The sequence below is a fragment of the Eublepharis macularius genome, chromosome 9 (genome assembly GCF_028583425.1).
Source record: "Eublepharis macularius isolate TG4126 chromosome 9, MPM_Emac_v1.0, whole genome shotgun sequence".
In the NCBI taxonomy this organism is placed as follows: Eukaryota; Metazoa; Chordata; class Lepidosauria; order Squamata; family Eublepharidae; genus Eublepharis; species Eublepharis macularius.
Window position 1 is genome coordinate 13,217,186 of NC_072798.1, and position 20,680 is coordinate 13,237,865.

Below are 20,680 nucleotides of genomic sequence, written 5' to 3' on the forward strand. Positions count from 1 at the left end.
ATGGCAACATTTTAGACAGCACACAGTCACTTTTGTGAGCTTCAAAGAAAGAAAAGATAAGACAGCTGCATTCTCAGGCTGCTAGAGGGAGAAACGTAAGTAACTATCATGGTTAGAGCATTTGCAAAATAAAATCAAGGAACAGTATTAGCAATGGTTCAACACCTAGAACAATGGCATGGATATAGGGGTACAGACATGATAGTGCAAATCAGGACTTACGGATCAAGGTAACGTCCCCCTCAAGGCAAATGTTTTAAATTTGTCAGAATCTGCAGGGAGCCTCCCAGTCTACATGATGCTGTATTTTGTGGTGAGCCTCTAGAGGCTGTGCCGTGGAGGAAGGATAGAACAGAAACGTGTAAATAGTTTTTAGGGAACTCATTGCCACAAGATGTAGCAAACAGCCCAAGCTTAGAGTCTTCCTAAACAGAGTTACTGCCTTCTACGTTCATTGACTTGAATAGACTTAGAAAGCAATAGACTGCTTAGGAGGGCACTGCTAGATGGTTTTAAAAGTTGATTAGGAACATTTATGAAGTACAGGCCCATCAAAGGATATTAGTCATTGGTACCTCCGTGTTTAGAGTCAATCGCTCTAGACTAGAGGTGGGCATGAACTGAAATACAAACTGAAGTTCATCACAAACTTCCTGGTTTGCGAACCAGCGGTTTGTTGCAGCTCATTTCTCATGAACCGTGATGAATTTTAGCCCAGTTTGTTTGGTTTTATATTTCAGTTCGTCACTGCAGACAGCCTGATGCCCATCAGTTTCCTAGGCAAGGGGGCGGGCGGGCGGATAGGCTCTCTGCAGACCTTCTGCTGACCTGGAAGTGACATTTACATGAACCGAACAAATTGGTTCGTGAACCAGGGCAAGTTCGTGAAAGTTCATAGTTCGTGAAATGCGAAGAACCACAAACTGCACAGTTTGGAATTTTCCCAATTCGTGCCAATCTCTGCTCTAGACACATGACCCCCTCCCCATGCATTCAATCAATGCACAAAGAAGGGAAGTGGTGACATTTCCCATCAAAACTTGGAAGCTGACAAGCGTCCAACCTGTGTCATTCGTCACTTGTAGTTTGGCCCTCAGTGTAAAGCAGCTTCATGTGTTCCTTTGTAAATAGGAGCTATAGGGAGCATCGGCTCAAACTGGGATGACGAGGGACAGGGGCTTTGGTCTCCACCAATGGTGACTAAAAGGAATCTCCACCTTCAGAGGCAGGACTGATGTAGTTACATCCTAATGAGTCCTGATTTTGACCTGTGCAAGGTGGCATGAGAAGAAATACAAGACAGTCCATACCATGACTGGTGCAACAGAATACCTTGTTTAAATCCAAACATCAAAACAAGGGCTACAGTATTTGATTTCTCATTGAGGGTTCTCACTGATAGCTTAGTAAACATCCATCTTGAGTAAACAATGTGCTTTTTTAAAAGATTGTAAGCTCTTTGGAGAAGGGACCTGTTTTGTATTCTACAAAGCACTGTGCAGCATGATACCTCTATACAGGGCTTTTTTTCTGGGAAAAGAGGTGGTGGAACTCAGTGGTAGAACTCAAGACTGCACAATGACATCATTTTGGGTCAGCTGGAGCAAGGGGGGAGTTTTTAAAAGTTTAAATCACCCTTGGTGAAAATGGTCACATGGCCGGTGGCCCTGCCCCCTGATCTCCAGATAGAGGGGCGTTTAGATTGCCCTCCGTGCCACTGGAGCCGTGCAGAGGGCAATCTAAACGCCCCTCTGTCTGGAGATCAGGGGGCGGGGTCACCGGCCATGTGACCATTTTCAAGAGGTGCCGGAACTCTGTTCCACCGTGTTCCCGCTGAAAAAAAGCCCTGCCTCTATACTTAATAATTGAAATAACATATTTTGAAAGCTAATATTAGACTTAATACTTAATGACAATGAGTCATCTTTGGCTAAACTAAGTAATTAATTTGTGGGGGGGGGGATTCACTCGGCAAATATGTTCCAAAGTTATCCTTGGAATAGGATTCAGCAAAAAAAATGATTAACTGGTGCTAAAAGAGAGGCCTAAACTGAAAAGAAAATCCAATCACACACACAGGAATCTGAAAGCTTCAAGCAAGTCAATTTTCATAGCTTTCTGAACCGTGCTCTATGTTGTCAGGGAAGAACAAATATTAAATAAAGATACACAATATATTCATAATAGTGGGGGAACTACAAGGAGTTCTAGGGAGCATCGCCTTTTCCCCTCCATAAGTCGTGTTCTAGTAAGCTGCCCAGTGGTTGCTGCCAAGTCTGGACCTAAAGTGTCCTCCCTCAAAGAACAAAATAGCCCTAGAAAGGGCCCACCCTTCCCTCTGCCTTTCACTGACAGAAATCAAGGCTTCAAATAGTGACACTGTTGTGGTTGCCTAGCAACAGCCACTGAGAGTATTCATTTCTTAAAGCTACAGGTACTGCATCTATTACTTGGAGGGGGGGGGGCTTAAATTTTTAATATTTTTAAAAAAGATTTCAGATTTTTCTACAAACTTGGAGATTTTCTCAAGTTTGTAAAAAGATCTACCTTGTCTGTCTATGGCTCCAGTCTCTGGTTTAAGTATCCATGGATGGGGGCCACACTGAGAATTAGATATATTGACTTCCTTTTGGGAAAAAGCAGAGACTTTTAAAAAATATTAATTTATTTACCATATAGATTATTTATTTATTTATTTGATTTATACCCCGCCCTCTCCACAAATGGGCTCAGGGCAGCTAACAACATTCAAAAAATACATTAAAAGTCAAAACCCATAAAATCAATATTAATTTTTAAAAAGTAATTAAAATAGTCCAGGAGCAGGCTATTTAAACAAATATTAGGCGTCCGTATATGGGCATAGCAGATGTAAGTAATTAAACATTAACTAAACAGGGATATAAGCTCTTTATTAATTACTACACCAAAGTAATTACTTTATTAATAAATATACCAAAGTAAAAAAAAAATTCAAACCATCAATACATGATTGCTTCACCATAATCTGTGAGAAAAGTAATAAAGAGAGCAAGTACCTCAGAATCAAATGGACCATAAACGAGTATCTCAAAAATCAGTGACTCAAACAGATCATAATGAACAAGTACCTCAACGATCAATAATCAAATGGACTATAAAACATATATAATGTTTCTTGTCTCCAAGAAACCAAAATAAAGTCTAGACTTCTACCCCCTCCCCCCCAAAATTCAAGGCATATTTATCTAAATCTACCCCAACTATATGATTTCATACCATTTAAAGAGAGTATATATAGTCCAAAAGAGAATTTTAGGGGGAGGAGGAAATAGGAAGAGGCGGTATGATGTAAGCTGCTTTGGGGCAAAAGGTGGGATATAAATGACACAAGTAAAATAAATAAATATAGAATTCAATGAACTTAGAAGACCGTAACTCTGTTTAGGAGAGCTCTGTCCGCTAGGGTCTTTGCTACATCTTGTGGCAGTGAGTTCCATAAACCACTTATACATTTCTGTCCCATTCTTCCTTCGCTCTGCAACTTCTAGAGGCTCCTTGCAAAAGGCACAATCACATATATGACGAGAGGTGAACAATATAAGCTGCTTTGGGTCCCCAACTGGGAACAAAGGTGGGGTATAAATGAAGCAAATAAAATTAAAATTAAGAATAAAAATAAACAACATTTAAGAGCACAGATCTGTGGTCGAGGAGCAACCGTCTGGGATCTTCCTTACTTTGCCACCTCTTGTCTGAAATTTCATACGCTTTCAAGTATGGATTTGGTCCCATGAAAGCCCTGGTCAGCAGGCCTCAGTCTCATACATTCCCCTCCTTCCCTCAAAGCCATCCACAGCCTTCTGCTACTTCCAAGCCCAGGGTTGTGCTAATTTTCAAGCTTTCCAGCAAGCACAGACCATCGGTTTCTTGATCCACGTGTAGTGTTAAATTACAGTTTGCCTCGAAACAGTGAATTACGGGGCAGAAGGGGTGCACATAGGGTTACCAGCCTCCAGGTGGTGGCTGGAGATCTCCCGGAATTTCAACTAATCTCCAGGCCACAAAGATCATTTCCCCTGGAGAAAATGGCTACTTTGGAGGGTGAATTCTACGGCAATATTTCCTGCTGAGCTCTGTTTCCTCCCCAAACTCCACCCTCTCCAGGCTCCACTCCCCCCGCCCCAAATCTCCAGGAATTTCTCAATGTGGAGCTGGCAACCCTAGGTGCACACAAGCCTCATGCACAAGTCCCACACGTAGTCAGACCCAAACCGTTCAAACTGATAGCTTCCCCAGATAGATTCTAATAGCCAATCAGTAGGGCAATCAAAAGGGGGGGAAGAAAGCAGACAAGCCCCTTCCATCAGGCCTAGATACTGCTCTACCGAAAATCTCTTTCCCAAAGAATAATGACTTCAGATTTTAATTGCTATTTGTACAGTGTGTGTTTATTTTTTAAATTCCCCCGAGCTGCCATGAAACACAAGATTAAAATATAATAAACAAGCACAAATGGAACGCCAAACCACAGCTTCGTTACAGCGGAACCAGCCCCATTATCTTTGTAGATGAAGGAGCTAAAAATAAAATTGCTGTCTTTTAAAAAAAGGGAAAGCCGAGACTCACAGGAAGGAGGATTTGGTGTTTCCCCTGGGACCCTGCAGAATGCAGAAATTACCCCACCTCGATCGCTGTATTCTTCTTCCATAAATGTATTACTCTCCCACACCAACACTCTACTGCAGACCAACACACATCTGCTGATATGTGGTTCAGCTTCACTAAGATTTATATGCTGTCGTTGACTTCACCCTGCTTCGCTGTTCCAGGTCTGCCTGCTAAGACTATAATTCTGCCATCCCAACACCGTGCCCATAAACAATGGCACCGTTTTCCAGTGCTTGGTGAGCCAGCCCATTTCCAAAGAAATATTTTCGGCTCCTTACCTTTTCTGAATGATGCTGGGATTGGCTGTTACCAACTGAGTCTTGGACCCAACATCTCTGCTGTATTGTCTGGACAGAGGAGGAAGGTTGCATCTGAAAGACAACGGACCGTGTGAGCTGTTTTAATGCCTGTTCTTCTTCTTCAGATCTAGCACAGTATTTTTTTAAAGAGCATTTACTGTCCATGTATGAGCACTCGCAAATGTGCAACAGCTCCTTTTCCTACCCACACACTCAGATTTCCCAGTAGAAGTTTGATATATGGGTATGTTGCTATAGCATTAGTGGTTAAGTAGTTAGGCTGTGAATCAGCATGCTGCTGGTTCAAATCCCACTACTGCCATGAGCTCAGCAGCAGACCTTGGCTAAGTGTTTTGGCTGAGAATCAGCACTCTGCTGGTTCGATTCCCACTGCTGCCATGAGCTCAGCAGGTGGCCTTGGGTAAGTGGTTGGGTTACAAATCAGCACTCTGCTGGTTCGACTCCCAGTACTGCCATGAGCTCAGCAGGTGGCCTTGGGTAAGTGGTTGGGTTACAAATCAGCACTCTGCTGGTTCGACTTCCACTCTGTCATGAGCTCAGCAAGTGGCCTTGGGTAACCACTCTCAGGCCCAGCTCCTCAGCTGTATTGTGAGATAATGATAACACTGATTTTATTCACTACTCTGAGTGGAGCACTAATCTGTCAAGAAGAGCGCTATATAAGCAAATTCTTTCTTTCTTACTCTACTCTTCTGACTTATAAGTCTTAAGTAGTAACTGGAAATATGAAGAAGAAAAGAAGAATTCAGGCCAGAGAAAGTTAGTCCATAAACTACAAAAAGGCTGATTTCTTATAAGTTGCCCGAATTACGCATATTGTTATTGTTATTATTGCCCGAATTAAGCATATTATCATTGTTATTATGGGACAGCGCCTTCTTGGTGGTGACTCTGGGACTGCAGAATCTCCTCCTCCATGAGAGGAATCTGACACCATCTATCTGGGTTTTCCTTTGTGTAAATGCATGTGAAGTTTGAACATCAAACAGGACCTGGGAGACTCAAGTTCAATTCTGCCAAGAAACTCATGTGAACTAGGAGGACCAGTAGTTTTCTTTCAAATAATGTACCTCACAGTGGTTTAGTGGCACCTTATTAACAGAATTTTATTTATTTACTTCATTTATACCAAGTTTTCATCTTCTCCATTTTATTCTCTCAACCATCATGTGAGGCAGGTTACGCTGAGAAGGTGTGATTGTCTCAATGTCTTCCAGCAAGTTATCAGAGCAGAGTGGAAGTTAAAACCTAGGTCCTCCCAGATCCTAGTTTGACACTCTAACCCCTGCACTACACTGCCTCTCTTCCAGCCTAATGTACCTCCCAGGAGTCTTCAGGCAGCTTAAAGGCTAACAATTTCATTCCAGTTTATGCTTTCATGATCTAGTCACCACGTCTCCAGATATCATGTGCGGCTCCTAGAGTAGTTTTAGGGGCAAAACGGAGGAGAGTTAATGGGACTGTGGGTTTCACAGAGGCCCAAATTAGAGCAGAAGGCTGGAAAAACTAATTCTCATTAGCTCCAGAAATCCAGCACGTTCTGAGCATGTGCCAACAGCAGTTATGAGCCCATGTAATAACCAGTGCTGCCACCTGCACAGTTGTCAATACACTCGAAAAATTGCTCATTTTCAATGGCAAACAAACCTTCAATGCAAGCTTAATTTTGCACTTAAATCAAAGCTCATTTAATAGCACAGCTCAGGATTTTTGCTTATTTAGGGCATTTTTGCGCTCCATCTGAGCAACTCGGAGTTCCTTATATCTGGCTCCCTAGTGCTCTCCCCCATCCAAGCTAGCTTACACAACCAGACCTGTGTCATCTGTCTTATGTCCAGTTTCTGGGCCAGAAGACGAACAACTGTTCTTCTCCTCTTCTATTTTATTTATTTGATTTGATTTCTACTCCGCTCTGCCTGCAAATGGGCTCAGAGCAGATCACAACATTTTAAAATATACAATAAACAGAATAAAATTTAGCATTATTGTTCCATTGAACGAACAAACAAGCAGAATTTAAAACTGGGCCTCAAGCGCTGCTATTAAAAGTATGCACATTTTTTCCCTTCCCCAGTAGGGAATTTCTACAGGCAGCACTGTGGAGAATGGAGAAACCAGTTGATCATCCAGATGGTAACTCAGCAAGAACTCAGAAGCGCAGCTGAAGCCCTTTTGCTTTCAGGCTTCCTGCTGACTGGTTGCCTGTATTTTAATGGCACCAAGCAAATTTTGCCCTTTCACAACTCTTCTGGCACTGGATTTGGGACTGGATGGCTCCTGACCTACACAGGACTCCATGTAAATACTGGAGTGGTGCTCATAAAATGGCGGGAGGGATGCCTGTTAAAATGAAGCCATAAAGCAGGGCTGCAGCTGGATAGGTGGGTGTCCATCATCCCTTCCCTGTTCTTGGCTAGCAGAGCATCTGTCTTCCTTAAGCACCTTTTGTTTTTGCTCCCTTCGGGGCTCTTGTGCTTTTAAAAACAATACCACACTCTAAACACTGTACAGTTACCAACAAAAAAAAAGTAATAGCGCAACTTATGCCATCTCTGCAATCTCTGTAACATCACCACAATAGCATGGTGTAGTGGTTATAGGGTTGCATCAGGAAGGCTAGGGTTCATCGTTGGTCAGCCACAACCAAAAAACGGGGCTTTTTTTCTGGGAAAAGAGGTGGTGGAACTCAGTGGTTTGCCCTCGGAGAAAATGGTCACATGGTTGGTGGCCCCGCCCCCTGATCTCCAGACAGAGGGGAGTTGAGATTGCCCTCCAGGGCAATCTCAACTCCCCTCTGTCTGGAGATCAGGGGGCGGGGCCACCAACCATGTGACCATTTTCAAGAGGTTCCGGAACTCCGTTCCACTGCATTCCTGCTGAAAAAAAGCCCTGGTCAGCCATAATTGGCCACAAGCCAGTCCCTCTCTCAGCTTAACCAGCTTCACAGAGTTATTGTGAGTGTAAAATGGAAGCGAGGAAAACAAGATAAGCCAGCCAGAGCTCCTTGGGAGAAAAGCAGGATAAAAATGTGATAGGGTTTGGCCTGTAAGTATTCCGTGACGATTGCCACAGTGGCCTCAGAGTAGGCTGTCAGGTCTGATTGTGCCCATTCATCCCTGCCACTATTAAGTTTGTGATCCCAAGTCATTTCAGTCTTAGAACTGATCTCATGTTTATTCCTTTGCTTTCAATAACTACTTTCGTTTTCTCCCAGCAGGTGGTCAGGCGGACATTCCTTTCCTTTGATATTGGTTAATCTGACCTTGAGTGTCTGGAGTGTTGTGTTGCTCAGTGTCTTGTCTGACTAGTGTGTGAATTTTGGAAATGTTTCCCAGGCTGCTTCGATACTTGTGGTTTGGGACGGGAGGAGACTGGATGAGTATATTGCACTGTAACAGCCTGAAGCTTTATTCCTTTCAATGGGAAGTTAACAGGCTCACCTGCTTTTTACTTCATGTACTCCTATGGACCTGTGTATATGTACAAGATTGAATTCCTGAATAAAGATCATTTAGCCAAGGACATGTGTTGTGCTGGAGTGGTCCAGGGATCTATCTGCCATAACCTGACATCTGTAGTCTGACATAGGTGAGGCTCCTTTAACAGTGAACTGCAGCCTCCCAGCTCATCTCCAGCCTAACTAGGGCGAATCCTGACTTCTAGTGTTTCCCATGCTCCCATCACCTGTGCTCCTCCTGAGCTCAGCACTGGATTGCTTATCCCACAGGAAGGCTGTAGTATCATTCAGGACAGGGAGTTCTGGGTTGTCTGACTGGGCTCCACACTGAGCAGCTCAGCTTCTGCTTCACAGGCTCACCGAGACCGGACCTCTGCCCCGGCTGTCCCATTTCAAGGCGCCGCTGGTCGCAGCTGCTTCGGCTTGGCGCCTTAGCCTCCTCGCTCCTTCCTGTCTCTCTCTCTCCACCTCCACCACTCCGCTCTCCAACACCCATCTCACCCCAGGCTGCGCATCCTTCTTTTGAAGCTCCTGCCCCACTGCCTTCGCCCCGCCCCTTCAACGTGGTGTCCAGTGCCAGTACATCACACATTCAAAGGTCTTTTTCTTACTGGGATTCCTAAGGATTTGGGCCATTGGTAAATGCTCTCTTCTAGGTTTCCCAGACATGGTCTGTTTCCTTTCTTTTCTGATAGTATGCACATGCTTGGAGGTATTGGAAATAGCATTTTCAAGCCGGGGGGGGATGCAAAACTTGCAGGGGGTGGAAATTTTATCCCTCTACGCTGCCCCCTACTCTTTCTTTTCAAGCCCCCTCCTCCCCATTTTCCTCTCTTTTCCCCTAGGCTCCCCATCCCATTTTCTACACTGTCTTCCTATCATTTCTGTCCTTTGGCCTACTCACCACCATCTCATCTTCCTGTCTGAGCTCTTACTCCCCTGAGTGCCTACACTGAGGCTTGAGTGCCTTGCAGTGCAATCCTAAACAGCATTACTCCGGTTACTGCAGTGGTAACTGTGGCCTTACAAGATTTCATGAGATCTCAGTTGTCATTCTCCATTTTGGGGAAATTACACACATCCATTTTTGTTTACTCTCTATATTTTTCTGCATAACTCTGTCTGTAGAAACATGTCCCTTCTCTGTCCATGGCCTCATTATATACATTTATTCATTCACATTTTGCAGCCATATTCAGAATTAGATATTAGATATGTTTTATTTAGTCATTGTGGCTAACAGTTCCAGATGGACCTATCCTCTATGAATTTGTCAATTCCTTTTTAAGACCACTGAAGCAAGTAGCCATCACTATATCAAGTGGCAGTGAGTTCTAGGACTGAATTATGCAAGTACCTTTTCGCCAGTCCTAAATCTACTGCCTCTCTCAAGTCAAGTCAAGTCAAGTTAGCCTTTATTGGCATATAGACTGCCTCTCTCTTAGTGCTCTGGAATCACGAGAAAGGGAATAATAACGTTATCAGTCCAATTTCTCCACTCCATGCATAATTTTATAAACCTCTATCACTCCCCCTTTTGGTAAACTTTAAAAGCCCCAAGGCACAAAGCATTCAACACATTTTGCACTGAGCTAAATCCCTTCTAGGAAGGAAGGGTTTGCCAAACACCACTTACAAAACCTTCATAATTTAGCGGGGATCTGATCTGCAATAACAACAACACCACAGCGACAATGATGGCAACAACAACAACAATAATACAAGCCTGCCCCTCCTCTATCTCCCCAGTCTCAATGTTGGCACCCATCTCTGAAGCAGAAAAGACGGGACTCCACAAAACAAAAAAAGTTACAGGCTTCCAAGCTGTGCTTTTGTTTCGAAAAGAAAAAAAAATCAATGAAGCACTCTGAGCAATTAGACGGCATCTAGTCTAAAACCAGTCTCCACTAATTAAATACAATTGGGGACCTGTTAACTGAAAACCGCCGTTCAGAAAATGACTCATACTTTGGTCTCTTCACCCAGCTGGGCATTTGGCCTGCGCATTAGGCATCCGGACAACATATGGACACACTGCAAATGTGAATACGTTCAGAGTGATTTACAACATGGAGAATGAGGTAATCCAATTCACACAGATGGAATGAAATTTACATGATTCGCTCTGCTTGGCAGCTAGTCCCAGTTGACCCAGGGTACCGGGAAGGTTTTAAATTGATTAGGGAAAGTGTGGGGGGATTGTGATTATGAAAAGTACCGAATGTCCAAAAGCCAAATTACACAAGATTTACATGATCAGGACCTTCCTAAGGTGTTTCATGGGGGTGGTATAAAACGGTTCTCCATGCCACACCATAATTTGTGGGCCTAGTGGTCTCTGTGATTTCTGCTAGTGGCCCTAGAGTTTGTTATTTCCTGATGCAGTCAGATATATAGCCAAGTGTGTGCATCATTATCCTGAACATGATTTGAACATCTCTCTTGTAGGCCAGTCTGTGTCACGCATCTGACGAAGAGAACTTTCGTGATTCTCGAAAACTTATGCTACAGTAAAGTTGGTTAGTCTTAAAGGTGCTACTGGACTCTTTTCGATTTAGTCTCTGAACTGATCCCTCTCTATCCACTTTCTCCACACCCTGCATAATTTTAAATCACAATCGTGTGTCTAGCCTGCCTCCCATTTTTCTAAACTGAAAATTTCCCAAACTCTTTAATCTTTCTGTGTAGAGAAGGTGTTCCATCTTCGTGATCGTGTCTGACGCTAGGATGCAGGATTGCGGCCTCTGGCACAAGTCTAAAAGTTGATTTAAACAGTCTCTGCTTGGATCTTAGGAACCATCATGGCCTATTTCCTTTATTTATTCCCACCTCCTTTCCCATCGACTCAAGACAGCTCAACAGATAAGACAGCAGCTACCGAACTTTCCACTGCTGTCAGCAGAACTGTCCATGGTATTTCTTGCAGCACGCCAGCCCTTTAAAGCTACTGATTGTTACAGATCAAGAGTTTATTCAAGATTGCGCACTTCATCTGAACTGCCCAAAGGCACTCGGCTGTTTTTGTTTTTTTTTAAATTGAGGAAGTATGCAAGTGTAGTCGTTCCTGGCTCGTCCATGCAGCTCACAGGATAGCTGTCGCTACGTCTCAACATCGCCTAACGTGCAAGGCTGCAGGAAGGACAAGCACGTTAAATCGCTGTGAATCATTTTGCCCTTTGAGCAACAAAGCAAGTTCCTTTAGCTGCGTTCGACAGTATTAAGGTCTACCATCCAGTTTCATGGCAATTTTCAACTGACATGTGGCCCAGGCTCTGCTCTAGCAAACTAATCCACAGCTAGAAGGCATTTGATCCTTTAACTAGGGGGGTCTGACGAAATGCCTCACTTTTTGAGCCACTGTGTTGGCTTACCAGAAGATGGAACTATCTAGCAAACACACTGTAACCTACCCTTTCTCCAAGGAGCCCAGGGTAGCATATGAGAGGCTGGTTAGGCTCAGAGAGTGTGAATGGCCCTATAATGCCGAGCAAGCTTCATGGCAGAGCAGCAACCTGAACCGAGGTCTCCCAAACTATAGCTTGACATTTTTACAAACCATACTGGCTGCTGTGCTCAAGCACCACCAATACAACAAGCCAGGGGTGGGACTGCAACTGCTGGTTCAGCAGTTGTCAGGTGATGGTGGTCCTCAAGAACTTGTCACTTGAGAGCCTGTGTGTAATACAGGAAAGGTGGAGAAGGAGAGAAAGCCCATTCTGATCTATGAAGTGCCACTGCATCTTTTGTCCTTGCTAGCCAGGAGGCTGTCGTGGTCCTTAGCCCTTACAGCAGCAAGTAGGCTGGAGCTTAAGTAACATGCTGTACTTATTTAGGGAGTTTCTATGCCACCTCTCCAGGGGACCTGCTTGAGGCAACTTATGGAGAAAAACATAATACAAACAAAATTGTCACTGTTTAGAAACCCAGCGTTAAAAATCCAACCAGTGTATTTATTTATATTATTATATAAAAGGCAAGCTATGTTCCTGACAACTCACCTCTTATCCTGGTGCACCTCCAGAGGGCGCTGCTGTGAAGGGAAGTTCAGGCCAGGATCAAGAAGGGAGTAGGTGGCAATGCCTGTCTCCCGCCTTCATCCAGCTGGGATCAGGACGGGAGCAGGTAGGAATGCCCGCCCCCCACCTTCACCCAGCCAGGATCAGAAGCAAAGGAGGTGGCAATGCCTACCCCCCCACACACACACCTTTACCTGCCCGGGATCAGCACATAGCAGAAGGCAATGCCCGCCCCTCCCTTCAACTGGCCAGGATCAGATGTGGAGCAGGTGGCAATGTCTATTCCCCTTCATCCAGCAGGGATCAGGCGTGGAGCAGGAGGCAATGCCTGCCCCCCTTCATCCAGCCGAGATCAGAAGCAAAGCAGGTGGTAATGCCCATCCCCCCTTTACCCGACCGGGATCAGGCACAGAGAGGGGAAAACAACGTCGTATCATCATAAGCATTATTGCATTGGCTCACAGCCTTAGCAATTAACACCAAAATTCCAACAACATCAAAATTATAATACAACAATCGCAATAACAACAAAACTCTAATATACATTACAATTTATAAACCATCACTAAAATCACACAAAAATTGAGTTAAAACCAACATCAGTTCAAGCAATTCAGCCAGATAGTCAACAAAATACATAGATTTCTGCATGCATCTGATGAAGAGAGCTGTGGTTCTCGAAAATTTATGCTACAATAAAGTTGGTTAGTCTTAAAGGTGCTACTGGACTCTTTACTATTATGCACATCAGCTCACTCATCGTGTTCTCTGTCATGCCTGCCAACTGGCAGGGTGTAGGAGGAGCCAGTGGGTAAAGCCGACACCTCTCATTGTTGCTGTTGAGAGGTATGAGCCAAGCGACCCCTGCAGAAATGGCAGAAATGTTGCAGCTCAGCTTTGCTGGTTCATGACCACCAGCAGGTGGCCCAAGGCCCCAGCCAAATGGCTGGACTAGCCCTACTTTTCCTCTTTAGCTTACCCAGCAATGGGAAAGAAAAGAGAGCCACAGAAAGGCAGCAGGACAGCAAGAATAAGTTGCTACTCCATGTAGGAAAGAAGAGGAGCGAAATGTCCAGTAAAGAGGAAATGAGGGCAGGGGAATGAGATACAGGATAGAAATAAATGGATGTGGTGGCAGAGGAACCCAGGAAGCAAATCGAATCACCCCAGCTTACTGAAAAAAAAGCCTAGAGTCGAATCTGGGACGTGCTGAAAGCAAAGCACAAGCTCTAATGTTTAAGTTGTACATGATGCAATGAATGAAACTTGTTGTGGAAAGTGCCATCTAGTCGCAGTTAACTTATGGTGGACCCCCATATGGTTTCAAGGCAAGAGATGAGCAGAGGTGGTTTGCCATTGCCTGCCTCTGTGTAGCAACCCCCAGACTTTCTTGGTGGTCTCTCATCCAAGTCCTAACCGTGGCTGACCCTGCTTAGCTTGGCAGCTCTGATGAGGTCAAGCTAATTTGGGATATTAGAGCTGCTAAATGAAGCTATACCTTTGGCATCTACCCAGACAAGGAATTCTGCTTCAAAGGCTACTTCGTTATCTTCACATTCTGACAATAATAATGAGGTTACTATCTCCCTTACGATACAGTTTAGTCAGTGCAAATACCAAGGGGGAACCTGATCAAGATGGATGATGATTTGATTTAACATTCTGTAACCTGTATATTTTCTTGGACAGCATTTACCCATTATTAGATATTGCACATCATCGGATATCTGCTATAGTGATCGTTCGCAATTGAATTTTCCTCTGAAGACAAGAGCAGCGAAGAGGTGAATTAATGCTATAGTTCAGAGGTGCTCATGCCTCTTTTGTAACTACCATCAACCGATAGAGACACATTTACTTCCATCTCTGGCATGAGACCCGCACCTCAGGGAGGCTTGCAGCTCTGTGGCAGCGGCTGTTTCAAGGTAGGAACCACCTACAAACCACAAGCCCTACACAGCCCACTCTCCTGAAATGTGGTACAGGTGTTACATTGTGAGACAGTGCTCAGAAGAGCCACAGGTGGCATGTCAAGGAGCGTGAATAAGTATCACTGCCAGGGCTTTTTTTCAGCAGGAACATGGTGGAATGGAGTTCTGGCACCTCTTGAAAATGGTCACATGGCCGGTGGCCACGCCCCCTGATCTCCAGACAGAGGGGAGTTTTGATTGCCCTCTGTCTGGAGATCAGGGGGCGGGGCCACCAGCCACGTGACCATTTTTGCCAAGGGCAATTTAAACTTTTAAAAACTCACCGCTTGTTCCAGGTGACCCAAAGTGACGTCATTGTGTGGTCCTGAGTTCCACCACTGAGTTCCACCACCTCTTTTCCCAGAAGAAAAGCCCTGATCACTGCTATAGCTGGATGATAACACAATATCTAACGTGGCATGGATACAGCCCCAAAGCCAACTGTCTTCTCTTTGTGCAATTGTCTCTGGAATGTCAGCCATGGTCTGCAGTGAAGGCTTCCATCTCAAGAACTGGCCCATTTTGCTGCCAGAAAACGGTGCACTGCTGTGAGCAGCAAGGACTAATTACACAGCCACATCCAGACATCTTTCAGAAGGAGGAAAGGAAGTCTTGGGAACACTGGTCCCAGCTGAGCTTCTGCCTCCTTCTTTGCTAGAGGTATTTAAGCTTGGCTGTGGCCAGAAGTGTGAGTAGCGTTGCCTGGCCTGGCAACCAGTGGGAGGTTTGGGGGTGGGGACATGGGGGTCATGTGACATCGTCAACATCACCAACATTGCTCCATCACTTCTGGAAAAAAACTGGAAGTGACAAAGGGTAGCTCTAGGAATTGCCAGAAACTCTATGGTGAAACCACAGAGTCTCCCGCAATCCCTAGAGCCATCCTATGTCTGTGTAAAATCCAGTTTTGATGTAGCAATGTCAGTGACATTGGCGTGTGTTTTTTGCTCTTGCTGCTGCTCAAAGCAGTCGTAGGTACTGGAGCTTGGTGGCGAGAGGCCTCCTGCCATAGTGGGAGATCTAGCAAGCCTGGGTTTGAGCCCGAGTGGCCCTGAGTGAGCTGGACCACTGGATCCAGGGCTAGTCGAAGGACATTGGTGCCAAGCATAAACAAACGGGAATCTTGGGTTTCCTTCAAGACTAACAAAACTATATTCTAACATAAGCTTTCATGGACCAGCAGCCCAAGTCTTTAGTGATTTTGCCCTGTGGTGTAGAGGTTAAAAAATATAAGACTAAGAGCTGGGAGATCCCCCATCCCAACTCTGCCATTCACTGGGTGACCATGGATCTGCCACACTCAGTGGTCATTTTGAGGATAAAGTGGAGGAGGGAGAATGATGTCATAAGGTGCTTTGGATCTCCACTGGGGAGAAAAGCAGAGTATAAATAAAAACATTTTGTGAGACTTCAAGATGACGCAAACCTCCTTCCTGATTATTTTCATAAAACAGACTAACATGCTTACCCCACTGCAACTATTATCTCAAGACCAAAGATGGCCTCTTGGATCACAAACTGCTTAAATGACAGACCCAAAACTACTGGCTCCACAGGTTGCTTGTATGTTCAGACTGACTCTGCCTCCTCTTCCTTGAAAAAAGATTGTGAGTTTCATAGAGATCAAGTGATAAACAAAGCTTGATAAAACAGGCTCATAACAGACTGTACAGATTCATCCATATCCTTCAGATATGCCCTCTAAGATACACTAAGAAATTTTACCTTCCGTTTCAGCATGATGTGGGAATCCACACTGTCCCTTTACGTGTACTCTTTTTTCTATACATGTCATACTGATATCCTTTCCAACATGGGAAACTGACAGAGAAGTAAATGCAAGTCCTTGCTCCAGGGCCTTTGAAATCAATGCAGAACCTCAAACTGACATTCATAGAGTAGGAACTGAGCTAAGAACACTTCTATCTCTTTCTATCGGTAGTTTTAGGGTGGGGGGCCTCTTTCATTTATGCTTGCTGCAGTGCTTAGTAGATCCTGGTGGATCCAAAAATCATTGCAACTAGAATTCATTGCAATGAATTATAGGGCAGTTCATTCTAGTTCTGGGCGTACGGAGAGAAAACTGAAGCTTGGTTACTAGAAGTAACAGCCATGATAATACACCTGATGGGAAGCTGGTGTGGCAAAACAACTAATAGAAGGAACCAGTATCTGGGAGGTTCACATCTCCCCTCTGCAAGGTAGGGTAGCCTGAGCCAAAGCTGTACTCTCCCCCAGCCTCAACCTCTCAACTGCAATATGATAACACTGGCCTATCTTAACGGCTGTCAGAATAGCAACACAATAATGTGCAAGAAGAACTTTGCACACTGAAAGCATGATACAAATGCTAAGTATTACTGGGGAGCAGTGTTCTTGGACAACTATTCCGAGATCTTAGTGCCGAGTAGTTCTGGGACACTGAAATGAATAGAATTTCTGCATGTCACACCAGGACAATGATTTGGGAAGCCGCAGGACGGTCTTTCACACGGACTTGTAACTTTACACGTTACAGCCGAATGTCTTTTGTGTTGTTTTTCTTTCTTTCCAGATGTGGTTTGTGGTGATGTTTTTAGTATATATCTGCAAAATTATTTTACTCTTTATTTACTTTTATTTTACTTCATTTATACCCTGCCTTTCGTCCCAACTGGAGGCTTTTTCTCCTCACCAAAACCCTGTGTGGTAGGAAAGGCTGGAAGTATGTGACTGTCTCAAAGTCACCCAGCAAGCTTCCATGGCAGAGCAGGAAACTGAACCTGTGTCTCCTAGATCCTAAGCCCCCTACTCTAACCACTACACCACACTGGCTCTCCATGTGTGGACTGATAAAAGGCTACTAAGGCTTTCCAGCCTTTACCTACCTTTTAAAACTTTTTTAGACTAATTGCTTCTTGTCATATTGCCCATTGGCCAAACCATGATACTCAAGGTCAATTTCATGATACTCAGTTTATCAATTTCTGTTTCCTAAGCTGGGGAGAAGAAAATTAAATACTGCATTTCATTTGGCAGTTAAAAAAACACTGTCATCCTTTAAAATTCTTTTATGGTTAAAAGTTTCGTAACACTACAATAATGATACCAGAGAATGTTAAAACAGAATGTAGCTTTGCCTACAAAGAAATATTTATTTTCCTCCCACAAACACAAAGGACAGATAATCAACAACCGATTCAGGAATGCTACCGCTCAATTACCTAGTGAAAAGAAGTACTTTAAAATTCACACACACACTTAAACAAAAACAAGGACACGTAATCAATAACTGATTCAGGAGTGCTCATGGTGGCCACAAAACAAAACAAAAAAGGAAAAGCCAAAATAGACACTTTGCAAATATTTGTGCTTCCAACTGTCGCCAAATTTCAGGCTTTGACAAATTCCGTTGCCTGCTGCGGTCAGCCCTCTCCATTCTGCACCCCCCGCACCTTTGCACAAGAAACTGCTGAGAGCTGGGAGAAGAGAAGAGTATTAGCCCAAGATCACCCAGTGAATTTCATGGCTGGAAGGATTTAAAAACTGCACTCTCTCAAAGCTACCAACTGTAGCTACTACCCCCAAAGGAGCAAGAGTGTAGAGATTCCGTAGCAAAAGTTGTAGGAGGTTGTAGAAAGGTTGCCGAATCTCCATCTTTGGAAACATTCAGAATAAAAGCATTTGTCGCCCAAACCTCCTTGAGAGAGGTACAAATGCAGTATTAGATGGAACATTTGGTCCTTTTATTATCCTGGCCTGAGAAAATACTCGGCAAAGTGTCTGCCACATAATAAAATTAGAAGCGGGCTGCCTCTGTCTCTCCTTAATCTTCGGTCTGATTAACTTCTAAAGTAATGTCACTCAGCCATCTCAGGCTCCCCTGGAAAGGCTAAATTTTGGCACCGTAAGAAAGCATCTACCCCAGCTCTCCCCGAGTCCTACAAATCATTCCAGGAAAGAAAAAAGGCCAGTGGCAAACAAAAACCCTGAGGAAGACCAGAGAGATGGAGGGGGAGGTAATGCCACTGCAGGGCAGCCGTCTTACCGCATGACAAAGTCCGCTTGATCTATCTGTCTGCCACAGCCACTCCTCTTCAGAATCCCACCGTTTCCCACCACGGAGCACTTCTTCAATGGCAGCTGGAATGGGGTTGCCTGGCAACAGAAAATAAAGCCCATTTTTTGTGGGTGAGCACACACACACAGGAGCTTTGTTTGGAGACCCAGAAACACTGTTCAGGAACCAGGAATTTAGGGAGAGTGCTTTTGGATAGCAGAGGGGAATGAGAAAGAGGGCCTTGTGTGGGTGAACAGCTTTTATTTTCCCACAGAAAACCATAAATCAATTCCCATTTCCTTAGGTCCCTTTATATAGGCTTTTACACCTGCTTTCGCTTCTGAAGGCAAATGGGTCTTTTGAAAGGTTTCATACATCTTAAGGATAACACTCTATCCTATCCTCAGTCACTTCCTGGATGAAAATATTTACCCATAATGACTCCACGATGTTGGTTAGAAATGTTGTAAGATGGAACTCGGTGAATAAAGGTCCGCCATCTTTGATTCAGGCTAGAACTTTATCCTCGTGCAGTTAAAGAAGCTTTAATCCAAAACCTGTTTTGCATTAATGTCTTTTTCGTTGAGTTTTATTCTTAAGGTTTGTGAAGCCTTTAAAAATTGTCCATTTGTCTTCAGAAGCCAACACAAGTTCTAGACAGTGTATGAATGGGACTGCAGGCTGTCCGGACTATACTCCCCTCCTTAAGATGAACCTGTAACAGCTTCTTCACCTTTCTACTGCCTCAGGATTTATGGTTCCCACAAAGTGAGCTCTTAACTCATGCAAGTTTATACTAGAATAAACTTTCTCCGTCTTTAAGGGCTGTATTGTAGGGATGGGGTCTCAGATGCTTCGCTAATGAGTAGAGATGGGCATGAACCAGAAAAAAACCGAACCACACGGTTTGTGGTTCATCAAATTTCATGAACCACAAAACTTTCATAAACCTGCCCCTGGTTTACGAACCAGTTCGTTTGGTTCATGAAAATGGCACATCCAAGTCAGAAAACCATCACTTCCGGGTCAGCAGAAGGTCACTTCCGGGGCATTAGAAAGTCACTTCTGGGTCAGCAGAAGGTCTGCAGGAAGTCCATCCCCTGTTGACTAGGAAACTAATTGATTACCACCAGGCTGTACACAGTCACAAACCAAAAAATGAACCAAACGAACCAGCCTAAACCACGGTTCATGAACCACGAACCGGCCTGGTTCATGCTTAATTTTGGTTCGTATCTCGGTTCATGCCCATCTCTACTAATGAATTAGGAACCGTTAACTTCACTACTATATTGCCTTAGATATTACCTGTTGCTTTAAATATGTATTCCTATGTACTACCTGTGCTTTATGTTTGCTTTATGTTGACTAATGTTAATCCTAGAAGTGATTAAGTTCTTTTTCAGTATTTCTTCTACTTTGTATTGGATTCTTGTTAATGCGATGTCTTTTAAAACTTGTATCTATTTATCCTATGGCATTGTTTATGGAAATGTCCTTGATACTGTATGGAAAAGTACTTGATACGGATTGTACTAATCTCACACTGTGTAATCTGCCTTGAGTCTCAGTGAGAAAGACGGACTATAAATGACATAAACAAACAAACAAATAAATAAATAGATTCTGCTTTAATTTTGCTGTAACAAACTATCATAGCTCCCCCTTTGGTATTTGTTTCTACTGCCTTGTCACTCTTTAGAAGCCAGTATTCCTCAAATCTTGCAATCAAATCATTAGAACTTTCAGTCATCGTTGCTGAGGCCAGCGACAGCAAGGCCACCAGGCACCCCATACCCAGCCTGGATCCAGTGCCAACAGAAAAGCCTCTTCCCTCTTGCCAGCTTTCAGCATCCAGAAGAAACCACTTGAGGCAGGGTTACCTACCAATCTCAAGGCAGGGCCTGTAGGTCTCCCAGAATTACAACTGATCTCCAGACTGTGGCAATCAATCCCCATGAAGAAAATGGCACACTCTATGGAATCACATCTCCTCTAAGTCCCCCCCCAAATGCCACCTTCCCGAGGTGCCACCCCCAAATCTCCAAGAATTTTCCAAACTGGAACTGACAACCCTAACTGGAGAGAAATCTCAAAGCAGTCAGTTACCCCTCCATCAAGCTCAGAAAGGACTGCAAACCCCATTGCTGGGGTGAGGATCTCCTGCCCCTACTTCCTGTTGCCTGCTAACACTCTAGCAGTGAAATTCTAAGTAGCAGCGAAATCCT

General features: G+C 44.1%; 1 protein-coding gene across 1 annotated transcript in view; it reads right to left on the reverse strand.

Annotated features, from left to right (window-relative positions):
* The window catches only part of ST8SIA1 (ST8 alpha-N-acetyl-neuraminide alpha-2,8-sialyltransferase 1), a 157,866-nt gene that overhangs the window by 59,506 nt on the left and 77,680 nt on the right, over positions 1-20,680 (reverse strand). The window contains exons 3-4 of the mRNA XM_054989028.1: positions 18,441-18,550; positions 4,929-5,021 (exon numbers count right to left, since the gene is read on the reverse strand). Of these exons, the coding sequence (XP_054845003.1) occupies positions 4,929-5,021; positions 18,441-18,550 (203 nt within the window). The remainder of the gene's footprint in view (positions 1-4,928; positions 5,022-18,440; positions 18,551-20,680) is intronic.